This window comes from Endocarpon pusillum (assembly GCF_000464535.1).
Source record: "Endocarpon pusillum Z07020 unplaced genomic scaffold scaffold4993, whole genome shotgun sequence".
In the NCBI taxonomy this organism is placed as follows: domain Eukaryota; kingdom Fungi; phylum Ascomycota; class Eurotiomycetes; order Verrucariales; family Verrucariaceae; genus Endocarpon; species Endocarpon pusillum.
In genome coordinates, this window is record NW_006916474.1 from 50,356 (window position 1) to 77,975 (window position 27,620).

At 50.2% G+C, this 27,620-nt stretch overlaps 11 protein-coding genes across 11 annotated transcripts; 6 read left to right on the top strand and 5 right to left on the bottom strand.

Moving 5' to 3' along the window:
• Nucleotides 1-383: 383 nt before the first annotated feature.
• Nucleotides 384-1,854, top strand: EPUS_00254 (uncharacterized protein; the record flags this gene model as incomplete). Its single annotated transcript, XM_007805911.1, has 4 exons — nucleotides 384-1,061; nucleotides 1,119-1,163; nucleotides 1,215-1,296; nucleotides 1,349-1,854. The coding sequence occupies 4 exons, from the start codon at nucleotides 384-386 to the stop codon at nucleotides 1,852-1,854; spliced, it is 1,311 nt and encodes a 436-aa protein (XP_007804102.1).
• Nucleotides 1,855-3,853: 1,999 nt separating this feature from the next.
• EPUS_00255 (uncharacterized protein) lies at nucleotides 3,854-5,180 on the top strand (the record flags this gene model as incomplete). The annotated part of the gene is made up of 2 exons (XM_007805912.1): nucleotides 3,854-4,105; nucleotides 4,158-5,180. 2 exons carry the CDS (start codon nucleotides 3,854-3,856, stop codon nucleotides 5,178-5,180), a joined length of 1,275 nt encoding a protein of 424 aa, XP_007804103.1.
• Nucleotides 5,181-5,688: 508 nt separating this feature from the next.
• On the bottom strand, nucleotides 5,689-6,048 carry EPUS_00256 (uncharacterized protein; the record flags this gene model as incomplete). Its single annotated transcript, XM_007805913.1, has 1 exon — nucleotides 5,689-6,048. The coding sequence occupies one exon, from the start codon at nucleotides 6,046-6,048 to the stop codon at nucleotides 5,689-5,691; it is 360 nt and encodes a 119-aa protein (XP_007804104.1).
• A 298-nt stretch (nucleotides 6,049-6,346) lies between these two features.
• EPUS_00257 (uncharacterized protein) lies at nucleotides 6,347-7,915 on the top strand (the record flags this gene model as incomplete). The annotated part of the gene is made up of 4 exons (XM_007805914.1): nucleotides 6,347-6,488; nucleotides 6,545-6,655; nucleotides 6,704-7,428; nucleotides 7,484-7,915. 4 exons carry the CDS (start codon nucleotides 6,347-6,349, stop codon nucleotides 7,913-7,915), a joined length of 1,410 nt encoding a protein of 469 aa, XP_007804105.1.
• A 1,147-nt stretch (nucleotides 7,916-9,062) lies between these two features.
• Nucleotides 9,063-13,365, top strand: EPUS_00258 (uncharacterized protein; the record flags this gene model as incomplete). Its single annotated transcript, XM_007805915.1, has 8 exons — nucleotides 9,063-10,315; nucleotides 10,367-10,698; nucleotides 10,778-11,214; nucleotides 11,901-11,948; nucleotides 12,013-12,085; nucleotides 12,149-12,228; nucleotides 12,279-13,088; nucleotides 13,153-13,365. 8 exons carry the CDS (start codon nucleotides 9,063-9,065, stop codon nucleotides 13,363-13,365), a joined length of 3,246 nt encoding a protein of 1,081 aa, XP_007804106.1.
• Nucleotides 13,366-13,856: 491 nt separating this feature from the next.
• EPUS_00259 (uncharacterized protein) lies at nucleotides 13,857-15,812 on the bottom strand (the record flags this gene model as incomplete). Its single annotated transcript, XM_007805916.1, has 4 exons — nucleotides 13,857-15,039; nucleotides 15,089-15,216; nucleotides 15,268-15,650; nucleotides 15,704-15,812. 4 exons carry the CDS (start codon nucleotides 15,810-15,812, stop codon nucleotides 13,857-13,859), a joined length of 1,803 nt encoding a protein of 600 aa, XP_007804107.1.
• Nucleotides 15,813-16,471: 659 nt separating this feature from the next.
• EPUS_00260 (uncharacterized protein) lies at nucleotides 16,472-17,649 on the top strand (the record flags this gene model as incomplete). Its single annotated transcript, XM_007805917.1, has 5 exons — nucleotides 16,472-16,682; nucleotides 16,935-17,054; nucleotides 17,110-17,201; nucleotides 17,253-17,423; nucleotides 17,476-17,649. The coding sequence occupies 5 exons, from the start codon at nucleotides 16,472-16,474 to the stop codon at nucleotides 17,647-17,649; spliced, it is 768 nt and encodes a 255-aa protein (XP_007804108.1).
• A 1,973-nt stretch (nucleotides 17,650-19,622) lies between these two features.
• On the top strand, nucleotides 19,623-20,150 carry EPUS_00261 (uncharacterized protein; the record flags this gene model as incomplete). Its single annotated transcript, XM_007805918.1, has 1 exon — nucleotides 19,623-20,150. The coding sequence occupies one exon, from the start codon at nucleotides 19,623-19,625 to the stop codon at nucleotides 20,148-20,150; it is 528 nt and encodes a 175-aa protein (XP_007804109.1).
• A 404-nt stretch (nucleotides 20,151-20,554) lies between these two features.
• Nucleotides 20,555-21,639, bottom strand: EPUS_00262 (uncharacterized protein; the record flags this gene model as incomplete). Its single annotated transcript, XM_007805919.1, has 2 exons — nucleotides 20,555-20,668; nucleotides 20,896-21,639. 2 exons carry the CDS (start codon nucleotides 21,637-21,639, stop codon nucleotides 20,555-20,557), a joined length of 858 nt encoding a protein of 285 aa, XP_007804110.1.
• A 2,259-nt stretch (nucleotides 21,640-23,898) lies between these two features.
• EPUS_00263 (uncharacterized protein) lies at nucleotides 23,899-25,034 on the bottom strand (the record flags this gene model as incomplete). The annotated part of the gene is made up of 5 exons (XM_007805920.1): nucleotides 23,899-23,938; nucleotides 24,117-24,560; nucleotides 24,620-24,767; nucleotides 24,826-24,899; nucleotides 24,952-25,034. The coding sequence occupies 5 exons, from the start codon at nucleotides 25,032-25,034 to the stop codon at nucleotides 23,899-23,901; spliced, it is 789 nt and encodes a 262-aa protein (XP_007804111.1).
• A 641-nt stretch (nucleotides 25,035-25,675) lies between these two features.
• On the bottom strand, nucleotides 25,676-27,336 carry EPUS_00264 (uncharacterized protein; the record flags this gene model as incomplete). The annotated part of the gene is made up of 3 exons (XM_007805921.1): nucleotides 25,676-25,732; nucleotides 25,786-25,887; nucleotides 25,942-27,336. 3 exons carry the CDS (start codon nucleotides 27,334-27,336, stop codon nucleotides 25,676-25,678), a joined length of 1,554 nt encoding a protein of 517 aa, XP_007804112.1.
• Between the last annotated feature and the right edge of the window lie 284 nt (nucleotides 27,337-27,620).

Sequence of the window (27,620 nt, forward strand, 5' to 3'; positions counted from 1 at the left end):
AGGCAACCGCACGAACAAGCGTCAGATTGTTCATCCCCACCCAAGTTTCTGGTTGTGGACTTTGCACACTTCCTTCTACCTTCATCACCACACCACCCCCCACTACCACCACCACCCATCCAGCATCACCTCCCATCTCTCATACAGGAACAGACAACCTTTGCCATCGGTATCGCTAGACGACAGACCTGGAGCGATATCTAACGGTCGGCAGTGTGATAATCCCTAACAGACGGCTTCAGCACATCTGCCTGGCCTGCTCCCGTGTTGGCTAGCCTTATCTTGATTTGATCCAATTTTCTTTTACTGCTTCTCTTATTACATCTCGACTGTGTCACCATATTCCTGGCTGCCTTTACATTGGATCAAACCTCGGACTCATAATGTCAAGTCGTCACCCAGCCAGGTATGACGAGCAGACTCGTCGCACTGGAGAGGCTCGCGAATCTCGGACAACCCGGGATCCAAGGGAAGCCAGAGAACCAAGAGACAGTAGGGAACCAAGAGAAGTCCGTGAGGCCAGAGAAATCATCGCCCCAAGGGAAAGAGCAGATATCATACCACCGCGGGATGGGCGAGAGATTAGGGAAACCAGAGACACCCGGATAGACCCAAGAGCCGAGCCAAGAATGGATCCCTCTAGAATCGATTCTAGAATAGACCCAAGAGCAGATCCCAGAGTTGATCCAAGGGCTGACCCAAGGCTTTTATCCAGAGGAGACCCACGCGCAGACCTCAGAGGTGACCCACGTGTGGACGCAAGAGTAGATTTTCGACCTGACCCACGGGAAATCAGAGATTCAAGGGACATCCGGGATCCACGAGGCGAGTCAATCATTGACACCAGAGATCCCCGTTATGCTCTGTCGCGTGAAAATCGAGATCTTCGTGATCCTAGAGATGTGTATGGAAGAGACGAGATGGATATCGACCCACCCCCTTCAGGACGTCTAACCACCTACTTCCTTCCTGGAGAAGGCATCAGCCGTGAGGTCATTCAAGCCGATATCTGCCGATACCTTGGTGCCGATGCCACTTGTCTGCCTGCTCGTAACCGCGAGGTTAGTTTGATGAAGGTTGAACATGTACCTTGAGATAGCATGCTCACTACCAAATAGGGTGCGTCAGGCTACATGATCAGAGCGTATCGCATGCTTACGACCGTGGGTTCCCTGCATCCCTCCGCTTAGGTGCGCTGACTGATCTCCTCCCAGAAAATGATAGAGGACCTCATGGCTGATTCCAAGCGATGGGACGAAGAGCTTCGCCGCAGTCGAACTCGCGGGATTAAACCAGGTATTCATTAAGAACACCATACGATTCAAGGAGGTATCTAATGCACTAGTAGCCTACGAAGACACCAAGATCCATGAACACCGACAGATAACAGGACCTAGCCAGAACCCACCTGGCTATCCAGGACCCCAAAGCCGCGTAAGGGAAAGAGAGGACTATGACATGGATGATTATCCCCGTCCAAACCCATCTTCACAAAGGACTTTATACCAGGGCACCATGCCACAGGACTATCCGCAAAATTATCCCGTGACAACCAGTGGTTTTCAGAGTCCTTCTATGACAGCAGCATCCGAATATATGATTACCAGAGGTCCAGCAGAAGGGTATAATCAAGTACCGAGATCTGAATATGACTATCCTGGTGCCACCGCTGGCCGCGGCGCTACTCTCCAGTCTACAAACCAAGTACAATTTGCTAGCCAGCAAGGATTGCAAGGCCCCCCGGCTTACCAGGATCCGCGGACTGGCCAAATGGTTTATCCTCCTACACCCGCAGGACGTGGCCTCGACCAATTTGCGCGCCATACAGGCCCTGCGGATAATCGTCGCCGATGAACATGTCCCTTTATCGAAAGCACCTTCTAACTGGACAGACTATCCTGTTTCAAACAGTTTTGTCCTCCCGGCATGGGTTTGGAGCATTCATAGCGTACAGTGAAGCATCTGGCCTCAACTTGTCCTAGATCAACATCCTGGCTGCAGAGCGACAGCCCTACGCGCTCGCGTCTTCGTACTTTGATACCACCATGGAAATTCCCTGCGGACCTGAGCATGCTCACTGGCCAATCTTCCTCCTGAACTACATGGAGAGCACTGCGCTACCATCAAATTCCATACCATGGGGTTGTCCTGACATTTATTCGTCGCTTGCTCAGGATCATCCCCAGGCTGGTCCGTATTCTACCACTGGACAACACAGTCTGCATTCCAGCAATCCGGATGCCGTACTGATGTGACGTGAACATGAAACCTTTCCCTTTGATTCAAAAATCCTTCCTGGCGTCATTCTACAACGGGTGGCCATATTGGCGCATAATTCGGATGGGTTGTCGGGCCGTCACCATCCTAGGTTTTGCAGGCAAATTTTAGTCAACAGTCACTTCGATTGTTGCCCTTTCGCACCTTGTATATAGAGCATAGCGGGCCGGTGCTTGTTTTACGACCAACGGTTGTTTTCTGAAGACTTGAAAACCATCAAGAACTTGCGGCAGAACTTGCAGCAGAACCCCAATGATCCTTGACTTGGCTGGCTCGTGATTAATCTGGCAATGAAAACTGCGAATCATATCGAGGGACTGTACCTCCCGGTGGCCCTCTTCCATCGAAACTTTCGTTGATATTGTTGCCGAGCTTGCACGCATCCACATGTGCCACCGGAAAACCCCATTCTGACAGACGTGGATAATAGTACTATCCTTAATGCTAATCATCGTTCAACTCCCTCTGATCCCTTGATTTACATGCTCATGCCATGCACTTTCGTCCTTCCTCATTGTGATCTTCAAAAAGACGTTCAACACAGACAAAGTCACTATACCAGTCAAACTAACGTATCAGGTCCGACAATATCCAGCAACCCGGCACTATATGGCTGCATCTAGGGGCAATAAACAGACTGAAGAGTCTCTTGATTTCGTCGTACTAAGGTCTCTCGTCCATGAAGCTCAGCGGTTTACATCAGACCTCAGCTTAGCTTAATGTGGACTTAAGAACCTCAATCGCCGCCATATCTCTTCCACGGCAGAGAATTCCCATCATTATTGTTTGAAAGCTCCTCTGGCAGTATTTGCCCATCTTCAAAGTACAAATTCCCCTTCAAGGGAAACCTGCTGAACTTTCCCCACCCATCCTTTTCGAAGGAAAGAGACTTGATTACACCCTCTAAGATGTGGTCCAGCCTTGACAAAACCATGCTAACCGAAGATTCAAATCACCACAATAAATCCTTGAATAATTATTACTCCAGCTAGTCGAGGGTCTTGGGAGTGGGCAGATGAAAGTAGCATCTCCAGAAGTAGAGGGCTTGTTACGGATCTACTGGAAAATAGCAGAGCTGAGGTGCTTCAGCTTTTACCAGCACGAGCATTAACAGAAGTACCTGGATACCTTAAGAGGGTCGAGCAGCACCTGTCACCTGAAGGGCGCCGGCTACTTCTTGTGCTCATCTTCTGAACTCACTTCTGGCCATTTCTGCATGGCGACACTACTGGTATAGTAGAACGCTGGAACGCTTCAAGATGCACAACCATCTGCACTACTTGCAAAGTGTTCGCACCGCAGTGACTACTAGAAATCAGCAATCATTCCTTGTCTTTGGCATTTGATCTATTGCGGTGTTCATCTGCCTAAATCTTGTGCACCTTCCTCATCTATTAGTACAACGCCCACCTCACCCATATACACACAGACACATACTACCGTTGCTGCAATACTAGCGCCAGCGAAATATCTTCCCTCTACTACGGGCGTCCTCCTTCTGAACAACTTCCCATTGTGCGAAAAAATCAAGCTTGCCTTGCTTCCTCTAGAGTGGAGCAGCAGTCGCTACAACATCATGGAACACACCAGAGCCTCCGGGTTTCCATGCTATGACGATGGTGACGTTGTGGTCATCGTTGCACCACTAAAGACATATCAACTTCATTCAGGTGTCCTACGCCGCTACTCTCACCACTTTGCAGAGGTTCTTCGTGAGGAACATGCCGCAAAGCTTTCTCCTAAAGCCGTAAAAGATGGTGTTACTACACGATACTGCCTGCAGCTGGTAAAGACACAATTCGGTGCGATTGGTAATTTTCAGCCTTTGGTAAGCATACAGTGTTCCCCCTCATAACCATCACCACTCACAGTTCCTGTAGCCTGTCGATAAATTTGGCCACTCACATTCCGCTGGCTTCTCTCTGACTGGAATTGAAAATGGCCGCGTTCCTGACGAACGGATTCAATACTGGGATTGGCTCTTCGGGATTTTCTACGGGAAGGCACCTTCCTTCGACGACGAGAATCTGGCCACCGTCCTGAGTGGTTGTATGGGCCTCGTTGATGTGGCTGAAACCGTTCAAGCTGTTGACAGTGTCCGTGAGCATGTTGATTTGGCCTTACTCCGCCAAGGACAAGTACTCTGGAATTCTGTTGCATCAAACCCTGTTGCTTGGGCTGAGCTCGGTCGTCGAGTACATTCACCAACTATCTTCTCAGAGGGCATCGTTCACATCGTCGGCAAATGGAATGATATGACTGAAGGCACCAAAAAAGATCTACATCCCGACATTCGCACTGTCTGTGACAAAAAATATCGGGAGCTCGAAGTTGCTAAAGAAGCGATTGAGCTGCGCATCCTCGGGCACTATCCACCCTTCCTATGTCGCGATGCAACTACCAAGCCCGGCCGAGCCACCTATTCCAATGACATCTACATGTGGATGGCAATCTGTTTCTACCGCCAATGGTTCGCTCAGGCTATCTCCGACGGCCGCAATCGTGTCAGCCGGGATGGCGGCTACGAATTCTATCATCAGATTGGGCACGCTGGACAGGCCTACCTTAACCATGAAACATTCCTCAACTTTCACAAGTACTTTCCCATGTCGAGCAAGGCGTGCAATGTTCTCGAAGCCAACATGGGGATCTTGAAGAACGAAGTCAAACATTTCGTGAAAGACATACTTGAGAGCACTGTCAATGTCGACAACGTTACCTACCCGCCTCTCCGGTGGCTCACATGTGTCAAAGTCAACAAAGAAGACTATCCATGGCACGTCGAAGAGCCTGACAATTCGTTCCCGACCGATCAATTCACGATGACAGGGCAGTCACCTGAAAACGATGGCGATAACGATGACGATGACGCTGTGATGTGTGGTAGAGGCGGCGCTTACTGAATCGATGCCGAAGAAGACATAAGCTTGCTGTCAACTAGAAATGGCGGGTGGCACGAAACAGAGGATCAGCGCTATGTGGTGAGGACATTCTCAGCTAACTACGAGGAAGCCCATGTGTCATTTTGCTACATATGTCAGACAAAAGAATACAGAGGATGGGAGCTACAAGAACTGCATATCAAAGTCTGGCAGATTGAATGACCGCTATCATGGAGACGGGGGGTTTGCTCTCGACTAGCCATGCTTCTTCTCCTTCAGTAATCTTGCTTCGATGATGTTTATGCTCATACTCATAGCATAGCTGGGGCATGTATTCGCTAAAGTACTCATAGAGTATGTACAATCAAAGCACCTGCTTTACACTGCATCTGCCTTGCTGAATCGCCCTTTCTCGAAGATGGATGATCCGTTTCCTATCTCATAAAGTCGGCTTCAGGCCTTTTTCCACGTTTTCAACGTCGAACCCATAATGTTTCGACGCGCCACAAGCAGTCTCTGCAGTCAATCATCAAATCCTTCCGGTGTCTTCCTTGGGGTTTTTGGAACTGTCATACCCAAAATCCATGATCGTCAGCACATTAAGGCTCTCAGATTTCCGCCGCATCTCAAGGCCTTTCTCAATAAATCCAAGATTTGACGACCACCGACCCAGAACTGAAAGATCAAAGCACTCACTAGGATAAGTCAACGGTATCCGCGGGGGATCCTGATCACCTGCCATCCTCCTCAGCGGAGGAATCACAACTAACGAGACTGGTCCCATTGCGCCGATGATGATCGAGTAGAATATAGCTGGCTTCTCGTGTGCACACCATCGCAGATAGCGGATTGGGGACGACCAGAAGGTTTTGGGCACGGCGCTGGACATTTTGGGTGGTTGTGTGCGAGTTGTGAGGAATATTGCGGGGGAATTTGGGAGGGAAATAGTCTATGTAAATCAGTCTGGTGTAGAGGAGGTTGCGTCGGGGACGCTCAATGAGGTCGTAACACTTGTCGAGGGTCGAGTTGTGGATTGAGGTGAGGTCTTCTCCCAGGCTGCGCGGAGGTTGAGCATCAATCAACTTCAAGCAGTTGAACTTGAGCTTCCGCAGATCTTGGCGTCAAGACACCTCTTCTCAATACTCGCAGAACTAACGACAACACTCAGTCAAGGTTCGTCGCCAAAAATGCGGAATCTTCTTCCGTTTCTTCTCGTTGCAATTCTGGGCCTCGTACAGGCATTGAGTAGTACTGGAAACAGATTACTGGTTGTGTTAGAGGAGCAATCGGCAAAGGCGTCTTTCTCACAATTTTGGGCAGATCTCGAAGGTGCGCATTGAAGATACCTCGCATGATCAACGATCAACTGACGGATACAAATACAGCCCGAGGTTACAAGATATCGTTTGAATCCCCGAAGAATGAAAGGCTTTCCTTGTTCAAGCTCGGCGAGCGATCCTATGACCACCTCCTTCTCACCCCTCCGAAGTCCAAGGGTGAGCTACTCGGTCTTCTCACCAGAGTCACACTGACATAATATGAAGGCTATGGCCCTGCTCTGATGCCTAAAATTCTTCTCGATTTTATAAATGGTGGCGGCAACATTCTTCTTGCCCTGTCAGCGAACTCTCCTACACCTGCTGCTATTAGTTCCCTTCTCCTTGAGCTCGACATTCACTTATCCCCAGACCGATCCTCTATTGTTGTTGATCACTTCAATCATGACATATCCACTGCAGCCGAGAAGCACGATGTTCTCCTTGTTCCACGGCCCGAAGCTCTGAGACCTGACGTGAAGAACTACTTTGGTGGGGATGGAGTTGTTGCTGTACCACGAGCCGTTGGGCAAACCCTTGGGAATGACAGTCCGCTTCTGGCGCCCATTCTTACTGCTCCCGAGACAGCATATAGCTATAATCCGAAGGAAGAAAGTGAAAACATCGAAGATCCTTTTGCCACTGGGGGCCAGCTGGCCTTGATCACTGCAATGCAAGCTCGAAATTCTGCGCGTTTCACGGTGCTTGGATCGTTGGAGATACTAGAGAACCAGTGGTTCGAGGCCAGTGTCAAGACACTCGATGGAAAGTCGAAAAAGACTGTCAATAGAGAATTTGCGAAACAGCTTTCTGCCTGGACATTTAAGGAGACGGGGTTGCTGAAGGTTGGAAACGTCGATCATTACGAAATCTCTGGCTTGTCACGCAAGGGTGGAAATGCATCGCAGGTTGGCTACCTCAATCCCGCAATTTACAGGATCAAGAATGAAGTGGTGAGCACCTTCCAATTCCATGAAGGCGTATCCAAATCTGACCTTATTGATCCAGGCATTTTCCATCGAAATTTCAGAGTATGAGCTTGATCACTATATACCTTTCACCGTACCCCCTGGCGATGCTTTACAGCTTGAATTTACCATGCTTTCACCCTACCAGCGTCTGCCACTCTTGCCGACAACTCAAACTCCCAATAGCACCATCTTCAGCACCTCTTTTACCGTGCCCGATCAGCATGGTATATTTACATTCAAAGTCAACTACAAACGCCCCTTTTTGAGCTATCTTGAAGAGAAGAGAACAGTCACCGTGCGGCACTTCGCTCACGATGAGTGGCCGCGAAGTTGGGCTATTACTGGTGGCTGGCCATGGATCGCTGGGCTATGGAGTGTGGTTACCGCTTTTCTGGCGTTCGTGGCGCTTTGGCTGTATTCTGAACCACCAAAAGACGGAAGTAGTATCAAATTTCTTGGGGGCAAATAGTACGGAGCGTCAAGCTCAATATAGAATTAGAGCTGATCTGACTACCAGGAATCCTCCATTTGTTGCATCTTGCAAGGACAATGTCGCCCTTTCACATCGCAAGGTAGTGTGGTTGACAAGGCCGGCATCAAAAAGATCCGACTTTGAGACGCCGCGGCGCATCTGCTCGGTCGTAGCTTCCTAGCCAAGCAATCTACCAGAAGACGCTGAGTTTAATGGATATCGTATCAAAGAGCATCACTTCTCAGACTATAGCTCTGCTCTACATTGAGTATCAAGCCGGGAGGCTACTGGACTGTCAACGTCAGCAGTAGACAACAACTTCGATCCCAGGTTTATCTGGCATCAAACGCTTCAACTCGCGCAGGTCATTCTGTACCAAAATGCGGATGCAGCATTACTGGTAGAACTTGGCAATGATGGGCCGAAGGACCTTTACTAAGTAGTTAGTACGTACTACATAGCAACCATCAAGCATCGCCAGATGATGACGCAACAGCCCTGCTAACGATGCATCTGAAATGATCGACCACGGGCTTCAGGCCCCAGGACCCAACCAGGAGTGAAAGGTCGAAATACGCCTATTACGATCAATACGGTGCTGAAAGTAACTAGGGTCCAATACGTCGCCACTCGCTCTTCAAGAAGCCTACCATCTTGCTATTGCCACACAAATGAGCCATCGGAAACAGCTAAGCTAATTTCTGATTGGCTGTGTTGTTCTAGGTTCATTCTGGCACACAAATACTAGCTCCGAGCTAATACCACTTCTGCACGATACCATGGTACAAGCATTTCACATCCGTTATTGTCGATCGCGGCCCATTGACCCAAAATAGGCGTCTAGAGTCATATCGAGGTCATGGCCAGGGATTCATGAACTGTCAACCGTGGGCGGGTACTGTTACCTTTGCAGCGCCGCAACCGATGTGGACAAGCTTCAGCAAGCTTCGATAGACGGGACTTGTAGGATGTCAGGATGATACTTCTGAGGTCCTTCAGCCTCTGGTGTTATTTCTCCTGCCTATCATACAACTCCTAAACCAATTTCTTCCTGTATTCCTTCCCACGTCACAATCTTATCAGGGGTTCATTTCTCCATCGTCAACGTGGTCGATTCTGTGCCAGGCCATGCTTGCAATCGAACATGAAGCACGTGGGCATGAATCTATCCACATCCGTGATATTTCATGTTCTTCTATGCGCTTTTGCTGTGGCTCAGTTTCCTCCTACGCCTGAAAATGTGACCACGATCAAGTCCAGATTCGATGAAGGTATCACGATATCTTATAAGGAGGTATGCGCAATGACTTTATTTCCCTGGCATTCTCGTCGTGTGCCTTCTAATCGTCTTTCTGTTCAGCCGAGAATATGTGAGACTACACCGGGGGTCAGGAGCTACGCCGGATATGTCACTCTTCCACCAGGCACGGTGAATGAAATCAACCAGAATTTCTCTATCTCGACGTTCTTCTGGTTTTTCGAATCAAGAAAAGACCCTTCCAATGCGCCGTTAACGATATGGATGAATGGTGGGCCTGGTTCATCCTCGATGATCGGGCTGCTACAGGAGAACGGGCCCTGTTTCATTAATGCTGATTCTAACTCCACGATGCTCAACCCGTGGAGTTGGAATACAGAGGTCAACATGCTTTATGTCGACCAGCCGGTGCAGACGGGCTTCAGCTATGATACACTTAACAATGGCACCTACGATGCCACTACGCAACAGATTACCCTGTCAGATTTCACGGACGGTATCCCGGAGCAGAACAACACATTTTACACCGGAACTTTTCCCTCCATCGATAAGTACTCAACCACAAACAGCACACAGAATAGTGCCAGAGCAATCTGGTATTTTGCTCAGGAATGGTTTCAGGAGTTTCCGGCTTACAGACCGAATGATTCGCGGATAAGTATTTGGACAGAATCATATGGAGGTCGATACGGGCCTTCATTCACCGCGTATTTCCAACAACAGAATGAGAAGATTGCTAACAAGACGATCACGACCGAGGGAGAAATGTATTATATACGTCTCGACACACTCGGCATCATCAACGGTTGCATTGACCTGCTAACGCAAGCACCTTCGTATCCGGAAATGGCTTACAACAACACCTATGGGATCCAAGTCATCAACGAGACAGTTTACAGGCAGGCTCTCGACGCTTGGAGCAGACCGCAGGGATGTCGGGACCTAATCCTGACGTGTCGGGCGCTGGCCAGAGATGGCGACCCAATGATGTACGGCAACAACGAGACGGTAAACTTGGCTTGTAGGGAAGCCGACGAGTTCTGTTCGAATCAGGTGGAAGGTCCATTCTTTTACGGAGACAGGGGTTACTACGATATCACGCATGTCGACCCCGATCCTTTCCCACCTCCGTACTACGAGTAGGTCGCCAGGCAAATGCAAAATGAAGTGAGCTGCTAATCACCTACCAGGGGCTTCCTACAGCAACCTCAGGTACAGAGCGCGCTTGGCACACCGCTGAACTGGTCTCAATCAATTGACAGCGTCTACTATGCATTTAGCAGCACGGGGGACTACCCGAGATCAGATGTGCTTGGGTATCTTGAAGATATCGCATATATTCTGGAATCAGGAATCAAAGTAGCATTGGTATACGGTGATAGTGACTACGCTTGTAATCTAATAGGAGGAGAAGAAGTCAGTCTGGCGATCAACTACACTGATTCGGAACATTTTAGAGCGGCTGGCTACACACCCATCCAGACAAACTCCTCATACGTCGGCGGTCAAGTCAGGCAGTATGGTAATTTCTCATTCAGCCGAGTATACCGTACATATCAACATCAACATAATTGGATCAGAACAACACTGACTCCAAACAGATGCTGGCCACGAGGCTCCCTCCTATCAGCCCGAGACCTCATATGAGATCTTCATGCGAGCCTTGACAAATAGAGACATTGCTACCGGGACCATATCAACCGCTGACAACGAAACATATTCAACCACTGGAACTTCATCTACTTGGCAAATCAAGAACGAGGCTCCTGAGCCACCAGCTCCTACATGCTATGTGAGGGCGTTGCTGGCAAGCTGCACAGAAGATCAGATAGCGGCTGTTGTGAATGGAACAGCCCTTGTACAAAACTGGATAGTCATTGACGACAACACAGCGGCACTCTCGGCCAATACAGCAAGCAATGGGTCCTCTTCTGGAGACCTCCCAGGCAGCCCTGGCGGAAGCAGCACGGGGATAAGCAGCGGTGGTGCCGCCCAACCAACCTCGGCGACGTCGACTGGGGATGGCTTCGAGTTGGAGGTACAAATAAGCACTACGGCCTTGGTTCTAGCGATTGCGGTAGCAGTCATGCTGTAGACTTTATATCTTACCCATCAATGTGAGGAGTTCCAACAAGCGGAAAAGGGGTGGCAGCAGACCGTGACAATAATCATGACACAAATTCTGTTCACTCACATATAGTCTCGCAAACACTTGTCTCTGTCAACTATCCTACTGCAGGTGAAAACGCCGTACACCTTAGGCTTGTCCCAGACTATGTTATTGCTCATTCATATGACTAAGGAGAGCATGAGCTTCGGACGGCAGGCGGCGTTGCTCGTGGAGGGTGTTATGGAGTGAAGGTGGCGCATTCGTACAATACTAGTTGTATGTATTATGACTACCACGTCTCCCACCACTAAGTTAGTGTTTCTAACTCTGCCAGGCAGATCTATGCTTATGCACCATTCCAACTGCTCTTCAACTTCAACCCCTCCACGACCTTTATCCACTTTGACCTTTCTTCACCTCTGACATCCATCACTTGAGCCGCTAAGCAATCTCTCTTCGCTATAAGGATCGAAAAGGCAGAGCATCCTGCGTTCTGTTAAACGCCAAAGATTTCCAACATCCATTCAACTAAGGCACAATGAAGCTCAACTTCAGGGTATGCCTCTAACCTTGCCAGTACCACCCCAATGCCTGCTGATATTTGATTGTGGTAGGACCTGAAGCAGCAGAAGTTTACTATTGAAGCAGAGCCGTCAGAAACCGTAAGAGCTCACATCGCTACTCTTGTGTCCCTCCGCCACCTCTAACCTTAGCCCCGCGCATCAGATCGCACAAGTGAAAGAAAAGATTTCCGCGGAAAAGGGATGGGACGTGGCACAGCAGAGGCTCATCTACTCGGGTTTGTGCCTCCAGGGCAGGACCGTCGTGGCATCCAGAGGAAGGACTAAAAACTGTGACACAGGGAAGGTTTTGCTCGATACGAATACGGTGGAATCATACAATATCGAAGAGAAGGGGTTCTTAGTGTGCATGGTCTCGAAGGTATGCTTCGAGCAGACTTAGAGACGAGTCCGAGCTCATGAAAATTCAAGCCGAAACCAGCTCCAGCAGCATCCAAGACCGCTACACCTTCTACACCTTCTGCATCAACCTCGACGCCAGCTCCACCTGCTGCTCCACAACCTAATCCTGCGTCAACTGCTACCTCGAACCCGCCAGCGACTCCATCTCCAGCTGGAGCCGGAGCAGCTGCCGCCACTGCTCCTCCATCAGCTTCCCCAGCATCTGCGTCTTTCACTGATCCCTCCGCTCTTCTTGTCGGTCAGCAAGGCACAGAGGTAATTGCCCAAATGGAAGCAATGGGTTTCGCTCGAGCAGACATTGATAGAGCCATGCGCGCCGCGTACTTTAACCCAGACCGAGCTGTCGACTATCTTCTGAACGGTATCCCAGACAACGTCCAAGCCGAGCAAAGGCAAGCTGCTGCAGCACGCGCAAACCCAGAAGGCGGCGCTGGAGGAGAAGGCCAAGGAGCCGGTACCAGCGCTCAGACTACAAGTTCACCCGTAGCTACAGGCGGCACCGCTGGAACAACTACCACTGATGAGCCTGTCAACCTCTTCGAAGCCGCTGCTCAAGCTGGTGGACGAGGCGGAGCCACTGGAGGCGCTGGCGCTGGCGCAGGTGCGGGTGCACGAGCAGCAGCAGGAGCCGGCCTCGCTGGCGCGCCCGCAAACCTCGATTTCCTTCGCAACAGCCCACAATTCCAACAATTGAGACAGCTCGTTCAGCAACAGCCCGCTATGCTGGAACCTGTGCTACAGCAAGTTGCAGATGGTAATCCGCAGCTTGCACAAATGATCGGCCAAAACCAAGCGCAATTCCTACAACTACTAAGCGAGGTAAACCTTGAACCTATGATTCCTGATCCCTTCCCGTTCATCCATTCTAACTCTCCATGTCCAGGACATCGGCGGCGAAGGCATAACCGGCATGGGCGACACTGGTCCTAACACCGTTCCAATTTCCGTTACCGAGGAAGAACGCGACGCCATCGACCGGTTATGCCGGTTGGGCTTTCCTCAGGACCAAGTGGTGCAGGCATATTTCGCGTGTGACAAGAATGAGGAGCTAGCGGCGAATTATCTCTTCGAGCAGCCGGAAGAAGACGATGCTTGAGGGACGAAGAGGCTGAAAGATGGGAAAGACAGCTGGTATGACGGGGCGTCTAGCTTATGGAGAAGAGCTACACTCGTACTCTCTCGCTCCCATTGGTTGGTGGTGTCAGCGCTGTTGACGGCAAGTGGTGCGAAGGCGAGTCGACACAGCCGAGCGGGAGGCCTGCACCACCATGAACTCATGCATGCTGTATGACAACATGAAAGCACCACATCTTACGGATTGAGAACCGAACGGAACGGAACGGAACGCATGAATCAGTATTCACTCCCTCCCCCCATCTTGCTCCCTGTTTGCACACATGCCTGCTGTATTCATGACCTGAAGCTCACGCATGCATATTCCGGATCGAAAGTTGGGTTTCGATGACATTGATCAAATTAGACGAAACTTGTTTACCACATTCTCTCCTCTTCTTTTACGTAGTCTCTCTCTCTCTTGTTATTCACGCCTCGCAATCCCCCCCTCTTCTATCCAGTAGTATTCATCGCCTAGGCCAAGATTATAGATTCTACACCCGAACCCGGCGGACAGCGCCGCTCAACCCTCCACACCCCGATCCCCCTTCCCCCCACCACCCTGCGCAGTGTGCCCCAGACATCGGAGGCGATGTCCATGTCGTCGAGGTTGATGTGCTGGCGGTAGGTCCACATGAGGGCTAATTCAAGGGGTGTGTTGTTGTCGTCCTCTCCTTCCCCTCTTCCTTGGTCTTTTTCTTCTTCCTGTTCCGCGGAACTGTGGGCTTTGTTGTTGCTTGGTAAGCGCGCGTGGGCCAGGAATGAAGCGTTTGGTGTTGATGCTGATGAGGGCGGGAAGAGGGGGGATGATAGCGGTGCGGTCAGGAAGACTGGCTGGTTGTTCTGGATTGCGTCTCTTGTCGTAAGGGGGGGAGGGGGAGGAGGCGAACTGCAGGGAAATGGGAGTGCAGCCGTGACCTGCTCCAACATGTCTGGCTGCGAGAGGCCCATCAGTGGGACGGTGGAGATATTGAACGGGGCGGTGTTGCCGAGGAGATAGGTAGGTGGCGGGTAGGTTTTCCACCAGAAGATTGTGGCAGGTATCATCGCTGTTGTGTTGGTTGGTGGTGGTGACGAAATGGAGGATCTGAGTAAATCAGGGACCTGTAACTGCGCAGGAATCACCCCGCCTTGGTGGTAGACGCCCATGAGGATGCCGAGGAGGATGTTGAAAACTAGCCATGAGGACCAGAACCACTTTCGACCACGACTTGAGGTGGGAAGGTGGATGCAGGTCAGCAGTAGTGGAACGCAGGGGAGGAGGAAACGTGGTTCTTGATGGGGGAAGATGCTGAGGAAGGCTGTTCCGGTTATGGCGGAGAGTAAGCATGGGTTTGAGAAACGGAGGCGGAGGTTCAGGAGTGAGAGCGCTGGGAGCGAGGTCAGGAGGAGAATCAGAGCAGGTCCGAGGAGTTGTGGGAGGTTGACCAGGAAGTGCTGGTAACGCGGGTGGAGACCATGGAGGGCTAGATTAGAGGTTTGTGTGTTGTAGCGTATGTTGTTCCAGGGTGTGATGACTGGATTTGTAACGAGGGTCCTGAAGAAGGTTGTCGAAGATGTGTTTAAGTCCCGTAAACGAAAGAATGCTGTGTCCGTCCCGATGGCGAGGCATGTGAAGACAACAGCTGAGGCTACTGTGACGAGGAATGAAAATGGTCTTTCAGAGACTCGTCAGCAAGCCGCTACTTTGCGACTGTCGTACTTACCTAGCAAGGAAATGTGGCAGTAATTGTAAGCCAGGTATCAATATGAATGCTGGAAAAGTGATCCGATTGAAGATTCCGAAGACAATGATCAAGGAGAGAATACTGCATGTGAGCATGGATGAGGAATTCTGCTAATGATTAATAGGGCTCACACCAGGTATGATATTGCAATGACCAACCTTTTCACGCACGATTCTTTCTATTAATACCAGACTCCATGTCACCAAAAGAGTTTCAATAGAATTGGAGAAGGTGTGCGACTGGTAAGTCCAAGTAACATAAGACGAAGCGACCAGGATGACGGCTTGCCGGCGATGTCGAGGCGCATGGACCAGCTCATAGATTGCCCAGTCTTCAAGCACAAAGCTCAGAATGAACATCACCACCCGTAGCAAATAGTAGATGGCTTTTGGCGAGAGGTTCTGTTGGTCATCTTGTGCCCATACCCATTTGAGCAGGGTCATTGGGATGCCATATACCGGCCACAGTGGGAAGACACTCCGAATTGGGTAGTTGGAAGTCCATTCCCAGGTCCTGTTGGAGGGATACAAAAAGAGCTCATCTTGAAGACGGTGTTAGTAGATTCCCCCCCGGTTTGTGATTGGCTTCACCTACCGGCAATGACCTCTGGCCCTTGAAAGTTCTCATCCGGATGCAGATAGCTTGGAGATATGGCAAAATAGATCCGCACAAGCAACAACAATAGATATGAGCGCCTCCACATTTCACCTCAGTTGCTAGGATGGTACAAATTCGAGTATTCCATCACCTAAGGCAGACCAATACAAGGTTCAAGGGCAGAGGATACCCGCATCGTCCCAGAAGGCTGTCTCTGGTAGTGCACTGACACTGGTCAGATACATGAGCACCCTACTGTATGGTCGCAGAACTGGTACAGGCGACTTCCGCTCTTTCTGTGAAGTACAGAGCTCTTGGAGGGATGGGATGCTAAGTCCACAGGAGCGCAGGCTTGAACAGGGCCCCTGCTATGTCTAAAAACCTAGAGGTTTCGCATATAATTGAGAGAATGTCTGTTCTTGCGCAAGTCCTCAGAGGATGAAGTCTCTAGGCCAGAATATCGTGGGATGAACGAGAGGCCCAACAGCCACCGGCCCTGTGAATATTGTAATGCTCCCAGGCAGTGAGGGTCTCGGCGCCGAGCTTTGCAGTATCTGCAAGATGGGAGCTATTTATTCCCACGATGATTCCACATCTGAGGAATTCTACAACCAATCTTTACCTGCACACAACATTGGAGGTGAGTAGCATCCCCCCCCCTCCGCATAAACAGCTCATCCATACCTGTTCTCGCCTAGCGCTTCCGCTGCAAACGTTGTGCCAAGGCGCTAACGCTTGTGCAGCCTAGCACTCCTAGATCAAATCATGCCGCCTCCAGATCACAGCTTCACAATTAAAGGCAGAGGACCTTCTGCTGCTCCTACTACAAATATCTCTACCCAGGCCGCTGAAGGAGACTTGACATCATCCACACCAGAACTCCAACGAGAACTAGACCTTGAAGCTGAGCCTGACTGTCTCTCACTGCTACCTAGACTCTTCGCCGCAGTCTGGGAGCGCATCCCTTCTTGCCGTGGTAAGTCAAAGCCTATTCCCTGCCCAGGCCTCCATCTGCTGGACCTTCCTCATCACTACAAACCCTACACCCTCCTGCCGTTACATCTTCAAGATAACCAGAGGGTCGAAGATCGACTGGTATTTGGCAAACGTGCCTCTGTTTCTATGCTCACAGCACAACCGCAAACACCGATTCTGTTTGCGGTCCATCTGACACGCCACACAAAGAGATCGCAAGTGCAGGCAAAGCTAACCTGCAATTTTTGAACAGATTCTCGACCATATCAACTTCTTGAAACAGCTATCCTCAAGCAGGGTCGACTACTCTTTGACACCACCATGTCAAATCAAGTTCAGCTGATGTCTTCGGACAATGTACCTGTCTTGGTTGGTATGTTGCCATTTACACCTCTTTTCTCATCTTTGTGTCTCTGACTCGGCGACAGAACGCGATGTCATCGAGCGCTCAGTCCTTCTCAAGAACATGATCGATGACCTCGGAGAGGCTGCGACTTCTGAGCCCATCCCCATCCAGAACGTCAGTATTCTCTCACATCTTCTGTTACTTGCACGACTCACACACATATAGATCAACGAAGCTGTCCTCCGGAAAGTCATTGAATGGTGCACATATCACAAGGGCGATCCTCCAGCCACCAACGATGATGACAACGACGTCCGCAAGAAGACTACCGATATTGACGAGTGGGACCAGAAGTTCATGCAGGTCGATCAGGAAATGCTGTTCGAGATCATCCTTGTGAGCTCGCACCACAACAAAGAGTACGTATGGTAGCTGACCAATCTACCAGGCCGCCAACTACCTTGACATCAAGGCTCTTCTCGATGTCGGTTGCAAGACTGTCGCCAACATGATCAAGGGCAAGTCTCCTGAGGAGATCCGCAAGACCTTCAACATCCAGAATGACTTCACCCCTGAGGAGGAAGACCAAATTCGTCGGGAGAACGAGTGGGCCGAAGAGTAAGCCAAGAGTCGTCTCGACATCAACGCTGTGCTAACATTTTCAAAGTCGTTAAAAGCGTACCTAATTCTACGACCTTCAACGATGGCAAACCTCAAGGTGGTGGAAGTATTGCATGTTGGCGTTCTGGGCACATTGGTTGCTCTAGGTGTTGCTAAGCGACAACCTCGACACGTGATGATGGAGTTTCTCGGTCTTAGCGAGCTTTACAATAGCTGAAGTGCTGTCATGCCTTTGTGCTTATCCCTGCACAGTGCTTCTACTGCTGATCTCGATTTTGAGATGCTTGGATAGCAAGCCTGACAAGTAGCCTTGACACTCGGCTTCTTGCTATCTAGTCCATAGTGGTCGCTGCAGTTAATCAATTAACGAAAAAGTCCTTCGAATTCCCTAGCCAGCTATGGAAGATTGTGATGGCGACTGGGTAGTAAGCAACCCCTACTAAAGTCGTTGGAAAGGTCTAGGAAACGTAAGGACGGTTTTGAAGCTACTGTCCGGATGGGCTCGAAATTCAAGGATCATGTAGTACTATGCGCTTCCTTGTTCGACGCTTGTTCTGGAAGCGCAACAAACTCTTCGAGCATACACAGAGGTATGCATACACGAAAGGGAAAGTGGGTTCAAACTTCCATTGCATTGTGGTATGGGGCATTCCATGCGAGAGAGCACATGCAATACAGATGTCAGTCCTCTGAACGCACCATCGCAGCCCTCTCATCGAACGCAAAAAGCGACCTCACACTCAGCTAGATAGCATAGCTCTCCACAGCCCCGATTCCCAGTCGCCAGCAGCAGCTTCAAGATCCTTTTCCCGCTCCGTTCCGCCACCGACATCTCCACCCATCACCATAGTTCCCCATTCAAATGCCAATCCTCGTCTTCCTCCAATGTCTTCGCTTGGCGTTGTATCTGTAGACAGCAAAGAAACGGCATTAGCCCACCCTCTGCCACCCCTTCTCGCCCACACCATTGAAGGAGGACAAGGGTTTGTTCATTTTCCGTACCTGATGGTATTCCCCGTCCTCAATCGGATCCATTGCGGGATCGGTCTGTTTTGCTTTTGTGCTCTGGCGAGCTTCTGCTTCGTGCGGAAGGATTTATGGCTCTGTGATCCCGGGAGGGGGGAAATGGAGGGTTAGTAAATCTCGCTTTGATCATGTTGTTCAGGGGTTTGCTTTGCTTGCTTGCTTCTGCTCAAACAAACAGGAGGAGAAATTTACGACGGTTTCGGGACAGAGAAAGCACATACCGGCATCTTGATGATATCTCGGGCGATACAGGGGGGAGAGGGTGTGTTGTTGGTTGAAGTCTCAAGTGGGATTCGCCGATGTAGTAGTAGAGTTGATGGGTAACCCAAATTTGAGTGTGGGCTTGGCATCAAGCCGCGGGCAGAGAAGGTCATGTGACCAACTTTCTTCAGATGCTGCCAAGCGATAAGCAATCATTGTTAAAGGCCGAGGTTAGCCGGAGGCCCAACTCCAATTATTCCTCTTGAACCAACAAATGCCTACTCATCGACTTCTGGCATCGGGTGGCTGAAAGAGAGTCAGCGGTTCGCGGGAGACTTGAGTGTCTTCCTGCCAGCATGTCGAAGTCATTACGGATATTAGTTCCCGTGAAGAGGGTGATTGATTATGCCGTAAGCTTGTCCGATTTCCTTGTTATCCTGACTCGGGCCATTCTCTATCCTCTTATCTTAACATCTATTCGATATCTCCGTTTCAATTTCTACCGTTCCTCTCATATGATCCCTTCCAAATGTAGAACTAAGTCTGTCTCAACTCCAGATCAAACCGCGCGTCAACAAAACCCAAACCGGCATCGACACGGCGGGGGTCAAACACTCGCTGAACCCGTTCGACGAACTCTCCATCGAAGAAGCCGTGCGGCTCCGCGAACGCAAAAAGACACCCGTCTCGGACATCCTCGCCTTTTCCGCCGGCCCCGCCAAATGCGCCGACACCCTCCGCACCGCCATGGCCATGGGCGCCGATCGCGCCATCCATGTCGAGGTTCCGGACGACCACCCCCCCGAGCCACTCGGAGTGGCCAAACTGTTGAAAGCGGTCGCGGAGAAGGAGGAGTCGAACCTGGTGATGGTGGGCAAACAGGCCATTGACGATGACAGCGGGCAGACGGGCCAGATGTTGGCGGGGCTGCTGGGTTGGCCGCAGGCTACGCAGGCGAGTAAGGTGGAGATCGAGGGCGAGACGGTCACGGTCACCAAAGAGGTGGATGGTGGGGTGGATACGGTCAGGGCGAGGCTGCCGATGGTCATCACGACGGATCTCCGCCTGAATGAGCCGCGATACGCGAGTCTGCCGAATATCATGAAGGCGAAGAAGAAGAAGATCGAGAAGAAGACGTTGGAGGACTATGGCGTGGATGCGAGGAGAAGGTTGAAGACGGTCAAGGTGGAGGAACCGCCGCCGAGGAAAGGTGGTGGGAAGGTGCAGGATGTGGATGGCATGATCAGCAAACTGAAGGAACTTGGTGCGTTATAGGAAGTCGTTCGTATACGGGATGGTAGAGTAAGAGGAAATTTGTGTATATACTACTCCTGGCCACAGGAGGCATTTGGACTTTTGACGTACTACGTCAGCGAGGCAGAGTTTATAGAAAACTCATCCATGCTACATCTCATCGATATTGGAAAAGAAAAAGGGAAACAGGCGGTTTTTTCCCACGCCGTTTCGCTCCCTCTCACAACTTTCCTTTTCTCCCCTAACTAGTTAGTCTCAGGACCCCAGGTACAGCCGACGCCCGCTCCTTCCGAGCAACCATAGGAACAAATGAAGACCTGGTGCACCAGAAGACAGACAGACAGACAGAAAGAGTGTTGAGTTTGGCTGGCTGGAGGAACCAGGTTGTGCATATATCGGAGATTAGGTATTAGATATTAGATATACTACCATCGCACGTCCAGCATGTAGTGGATGGCCTCGGATTTCTGACCCGCTGCAGCAGCGTCACCAGCAGAGGGAGGCAAAATAACAATCAGCTCCGTCCCCGTCCCCATCCCCTACGTCAGTCACATCCCTCAATTCGTAATCACTCCGTGTCCCTGCCCCTGTTCATCTCAATCCAAGCCTCCTGTGCATCTACAGCATGCACACCACCGCTTCCCCTCTGCATCCTCCTCTCTCCTCTCCATCCCCTCTTCCGCCCCGTCTTCCCCCTCCATCGATCCACCACCACACAGGCAATCACCAACGCCACCAAATGCCCCGTCGTACACAGCCCCCATACCACCAACGCCACCACCTCCAATCCCACGACCTGCTTGTAAGTATCCAAACAATAAAAGTCCATCCGCCGCGGGGTTCTGGGCGGAGAGTCCAAGTAAGCGGGACAATCATGACTGAAGTCAAGGAAGATGGTTTCGGCGGCAATGTGGGAGGGGAGGATACCGAAAAGGGTGACAATTATAACGAGGCCGGACCAGAGGAAGATCTCGATGCATAGGATTAGGACTGGGTGCGGGCCCGTCGTTGGGAGGAGCCAGGGGGAACAGGTGCAGCAGCAGCCCTGGCGGGATTGGTGTCTGGGAGGCTTGGCGGGGTTTGGATTACCAGATTTGGCCGCTTCGGCTGCGGAGTTGGTAAGAGCTTCGCTGTCGGTAGGGGCTGATGTGGTTGGGGTTGCAGACAAGGAGATGGAGGAGGAGATGGAGGAGGAGATGGAGGAGGAGTGATTGATTGCGTTGAGGAGGCTGCGGAGCACGATGAATGACCAGACGGCGCTCCAGAGTAGGGGGACGACGCTTATCGCTAGGTAATTGTGGGGGTCAGGGTCGAAACTAATATTTCGATATCCCGGGTTGTTGGCCACGGTATTGGCGTGATGGGTTGTGGTGGCGATGAAGAAGAGGGTGGATAGGAGAGATGTGATGAAGGTAAAGGAATAGAGGATTACGCGGGATTGGGAGAATTCAACAACACCCCGTGGGTGCTGGCCTCGGATAACCTTGAGCAATATGGGTATTGACTGCATTGCTGTGGGCGTTCGATCCCTAAAACGCCAGTAAGGTAGGACTTTTCGAAGGCTCCTTTTGGGGTTGTAGGGATAGAGGAAGAGAATATGGTATTAACGTGTTTGTATCGAAATAACAATTTGCATGGTTTAGTAGACAACGGTCGATAAGAGAGGGAAATGAAATACAAAGGAGCTGATGGACAAGAAGTGCATTATAAGACCACAGTATCGTGAGGATTGGATAAACTGGCACTAGAAATTGGGGTAATACCAACACACTGGACACAACCTGTCATAGCCTCGCTCAACTTCAGATGAACAATCCTTTGCATGGTCACCTGCGTGATAGGCCCGCCTATATCCATGTTAAGGCCTGCAACATGTCTGAACTGCAGTGGTCTACGCCATAATGCCAAGCTGAGATCGGCTGCTTCGCCACAGGTGGCCAACAAGAACAAGACAGCTGTATAATGTATTCCGCGCGGCAGAAATACAAAGCTAGAGCCTTTGCATCCGAATTTCTCAACGCAGGAAGAAGTTGAAAGGTTGAAACTTTTCCATTGTAGCTGGTCAGTAATTTGTATCGTGGCATGAACAGGGTGCTGAGGCAGAGGATTTTAGGTGTACCAACATCCATGCAAACAGTTCTGTAGGCTCATCGTAATTCTCGTGGAAGGGACGGGTTTGACGATGTAAGGATCTGAAACCAATGACGACACTCTGTCCGTTGACTGGGGCTTTGTTTAAATAGAAATGACCTCAGGCTTGCAAATTCCGTAGTACGAGCAAAACCCGATTGATCCTATTAAATATCAACAGCAAATAATCTAAACGCCCAAGCTGAGCTGCCACGTGACAGCAGGATACCCATTTGGCCAAGCTCAGTGGCCTGACCAATAGAATTGCTTTATTTAATCTTGAACCAACATCAAACCTACATTCTTGGACGTCTACTGGTACTCTAACGTTAGTCAAAAGAAAGGAGCTTTTGACAACGGCAGATTTGACGAGGACAAGACACATAATGAATGTGTAGCTTGAACGAACATCATTCCATGATATTGCAGGTCGAATTCGTCAGAGTTCGAAAACTCCACTGCTGTAACAACTTCACCCGTGGACTTGGTTCCCGCCACATCGGACCTAAAAGGATCCTTTCTTACAGTGAAGGCCGCTCCTAATGTACAGATCCAAGAGTTGTCGTCTGTGTTGAAGCAGCAATAGTTATTGGTGTTCATGCACCAGAAGGACATCAGATCAGCTTTGTTGCCTCGAGCTAGCCAGGCTCTCCAGAGGCCCCAGAGGTGATCAAGGCTGGCCACACTAGGGGATGCCACGAAACAGGTACAGATACCGCGCAGTTTGATCATGTCTCCATCCATCCAAGCATACTGACAGATGTGATTGTTCATGGTATAGAGCTGGGAGTGCCTCAGCACAAAACTTGAACTATGTTCAGCTTGTGTTATAAGGTCGGCAGCCAGCAATGCTGCATCGAGCCTGTGTAACACGAATACATCTTGGAGCCTTAGCCCACATTGGGTGTCTGGATGTCAAGTCGCGAACAAAGAGGTGCTGATTGGACAGAGTTCAAACGTAGAGACCCCATGATTGCTCTTTTGTAAGCTGTGCCCACTGTGTTCCGCTAGATCTAGCTAGGCAGAATCTGAAAAACTTGCAGACTGGCTGTTGTTATAACGTCCACCGCCTTCCAGCACAATCACACGGCCATCAGAACTGTTGCCACACAATAACTCTTAGGCTAGACTAGACAAGGGGTCGTACTCTTGCCTCGGCGTCATTGGCCCTGCTGCCTGTAATCGAACAAAGCCAATCGTATTTGACCTACCTGGCCCAGGTGGTTGAGGCTATCCGTACTTTTGAAAAAAAAAACATGATAGCGCTGAGCCTCCTCAGATTCATTTCCTGCTCCTGAAGACTTTAAATTGCATTGGCCCAGGCTCAGGGCGCTACTAAGAGTGTCTTAGAAGTTTAAAGCGTACGCCCGGAAAGCTGTTGAAACAAGGGTGGATAGATACTATGAAGACGGAAGATTTCTTAAATTGTTGCATAATGGCGATGAAAAGGCGCTAGTTGAACCTGTCCTACAATTTCATGCCCTCTGATTAGCTTGGCGGATCTGGCTGGGAGAAATGTGTTATGATGGTTGGCCAGAGGTCAGTTTGTTTAAGGAACAATCTTTTGCACATTACCAGTGGTTCTGGTAAGCAGGACGGATACAGGGAGTCCTTACAAGTGCAGTTGACTCACTGAAACTTAGAGCATGAACTTGAAGGCAGTGCCCCAGTTGAATGTCCTAGTCCACGTCAGTAGAATGACTACCATATCTTAGCCTTCGTCTGGAGGTCATGAGTGCTATGTAAACAGGAATCGATATCCTGTACATGCAAAAGTTAGAAAACGCCCGACGCTCAATGTCCTTGCCCAATCCATCCCTCATAATGTTACATCGACAAGGTTGTATCTAGACGGACCCTGCAATCGTCAAATCCCTGATCTCCTGCAGGACTTGCTCGACTCTGTTGTCCAGATCTCCTCTAGCGTATTGATCCCTTGTATCGGCGTCCAGATACTGCTGTACTTGAGCCATCCTTGAATATGCCTCCGCACAGAATCTCAGCTGGATCTTGACTAGTGCTTCGAAACTGGGATCGAGATATGGCACTCGTAGGTCGATAAGTTGGGGTAGTTCTGTAAAGAGTTGTTCATTTAGTTGTTCGTAGGCTTGTTTTGCCATTTCGGCTTCTTTCTCCGCGCGAGGCAGCTTGGTGACATCCTTGTCAGGCTTATCAACCAGTCTCTTGACCTTTGAGCGCATCGAATCGTAGTCGAGAAGTTTGTGGTTTCGTTTCTTGATGCATTCGTTGATGTCTGGGAAGTAGGCGCAGAATCGAGAGATAGGTTCAAGGACAGTGGTCCTGCAGTGGAGAAAAATCAGCCTGAGCTCGAAATGGGCTTTCAACTGGCGGGAGTTCACCTGTAGGGCCCGTCAAGTGCTTTGATCGTTTCGGCATCCAGATCTTCTACCGCTTGCTTGTACGATCTGCTGACCCCATCTTTCGTCCCAGCATCACCGTAGAAAGCATCGATTGTTTCTGCGATTCGCATTTGGGACGCAGTCATGGCTATCGCAGCGTCAGTACCTTCAGAGCTGCTTATGTCTTTGCTGTTCGCTCGTTGTACCTCTCAAGGAATCCAGATAGCCCTTCGCTTCTTTCTGAAGCCTGTTTGCAGCTGACTCCATTGTTCGATATCGCCTGTTTCTAATCTCAGCCCATGTTCAACTCCACTTTAAGCACTTTTATAGACCTTTCTTCCACTTCGTAGTCGCGGTCATTGGTCCTCTCAACATGCCCTGGAATGTCCACTGAGTCAGTGCCTTGTTCCGCCATAGTGATAAAGTGGTTGCCTATTGGTGGGACGGGAGTAAGATCGTACCAGTCTTCATCATCACCTGGGTCGTTGCCCGATTGACATTCTTCTTAAAACCTGCACTGGCGTGTCAGTGAATGGTTGTTGCCTGTCCGTAAGTGCTTGCGCTTGGGAATTCTCCATACCTGCCCACGACATAGTCGCGCTTTTATGCAAGCCAGCTAATCAATGTGAATACTTAACGGACTCAAGATATGTGAAGACTTCTAACAAAACCAAACAACAGAAGGAGCACTGTATTATCTGTTGTTGGATATGGCAGCTGGATCGGGGTTCAACTTGGCAACTCCGTTGGACCTTAGATTGAAGCCCTGCAGGAGATTCGGTCATTTGAAAGATTGGTCAGTTCCAAGCCTCAGACCGCGTCATGCAGAGAAGCGCATTGCCCCAGCATCGCAGTGTTTGGTTCATTACATAGCTTCTAGACACAACAGAACTAGCCTAGGACTTGGACACAATATAGGTAAGAAGCCCTAGATGTGTATACGCCACATTTGTACATATGCAAGACAAGACATCTTCTGTCTACCTTCGTGATTCCTTTTACCAAATAATACCAAGTAAACGCTAATGTCCAAAATGCTGAATTTCAATGATGCATCTAGAAAGGGCCCGGGAGACACTCATCCTTTCTACCGTTGTCAGACTTCCTCTCCGCCTGCCTCTAAACCTAAGTTGTGACTAGAATCCCTCAGTTCCCGCTTTACAGACCTTGATCTCACGACCCCATTCCGACTTGAGAACTTGGGAAGCTGTAATGCGACGACCAGGGTTAGGATCAAGGATGGAGTATATTACATTTCGACAGCGAGCCTGTAGTACTTGATTTAGTAATAGTTTGGGAGAGGCTTGGGAACATTGACCTACCCTATGCAATGTCTCTATCGGAGCATAACCGTCTTCGTCCCTTCTACCTTCCAAATATCGCTGATAGAATTCGTCTTCTTCTTTCCGTGCAACTCTCCAAAGATGGCGACCTGTACGCATTGCCATGTAGATGACACCGCAGGCCCAGACGTCGACGGCTCGCGGATCGAATTCGCCTCCACCGTACTCTTCAGGAGCAATGTATGGAGCGCTGCCACATAATCCGGCCGTCATGTGAGCCTCTTTCTCCCACGCCATACGGAAGCATTCACCGTTGCCAAAGTCGGTGATCTTGAGGGACCCGTGGGTGGTGAGCAGAAGATTCTCAGGTTTGAGATCGCGGTGAGCAACACCCATTTCGTGCATATATTCGACGCCGCGCATCAGTTGTTTGAAGAAGCAGTCGGCTTCTGGAACCTGCAAGGTGCCGGCAGCAAGTACCAGAGTATAAAGATCGCCCCCAGCACAGTACTCCATCACTTCGCAATAGTCCCCTTTGGCATCTTGTAGAAGATCGAGCGTATGGATTATATTTGGGTGTCGCAATGACGATGATATACAGAATTCCGATGTCAGGCGCTTCTGATATTTCTTCGGGGTCTCCTGCGGCCGCTTTCGAAATTCCTTGACAGCATAGAGCAGTTCAGCCCTTGCGTCCTTGGGATCGGGTTTATGCGATATCCTGACGATGCCGAATGCACCCCGACCGACGATTTCTTGACATTTGCCATATTTCTCGACGAGCCCGGCAGCGGCATTGGGCCCACCTTTCTTGTCGCTAGCAAGACTTTCGCGTTCTAACTTGAGCTGATCAACCCACGAGGACATCAAGGAGAGTTGCTGATGATTGTCTCCGCCGTCTGCTTCTTTTCTCTTACCACCGCCAAGCATGCTGCTGAGCATGTCAGACAACTTTTCCTGTCGCTTTACAGACTTGAGATAATGTGTATGCGTGCCATCCTCGTTCATCTCGAATCGCTTGTATTGATTGTTGGCTGGGTTGTTTCCCGTGATGTCGTTGACTTTGTCCTTGCTAGTGCTCAACATGCTGAATTTGCGGTCTTTTGCATCTTTTGATTCCTTCTGGTCGTATGATGGCTGCTGAGTAGGTGTAGCAAGTTTAGGCGGCGCCTTGACTGTGCCAGGAGTGTCGACATTCTGATCTGGGCTCCGTGATCTGGGGTCATCTTGATCCTTGGCCTTAGGAGCTTGAGAGAACATGCGGGAGATGCGAGCCGTCATGGTAGGCCTTTTAGGAGGGACAGCCTTCCCGTTAAGCGATAGGTTGGCCGTCGCCTCCACCGGAAGTGTTATCTGGTCTCCATTTCGATCTGACTGGTTAGCGGTAGATGTGGTCGATGGAGCAGGTGATACGGCAGGCGATTGTGGATTCATGTGCAGTGACACGAATGGGAGTGGGAGGGAGGGAGGGCGCCCTTAGCCCGGAAGCCGCGGCGAAAACGATAGGTGCCTCTTCTTCCTGGCTGTATAGAGGCGATCGAACAGCTGTGCACCGCTAACAAAGTCTAAATAGCCTTGGAGATTTCGAATGCGATCAGAGATGAAATGAGTGGCAAGATGATATTGTTTCGAGATCGAATGTGAGGGTGACACAGGTAATGATGCGGGGAGGGTTTTAGGGATGGAAGAGGTGGCTGTGTAAAGGAGAAAAGCGTGAC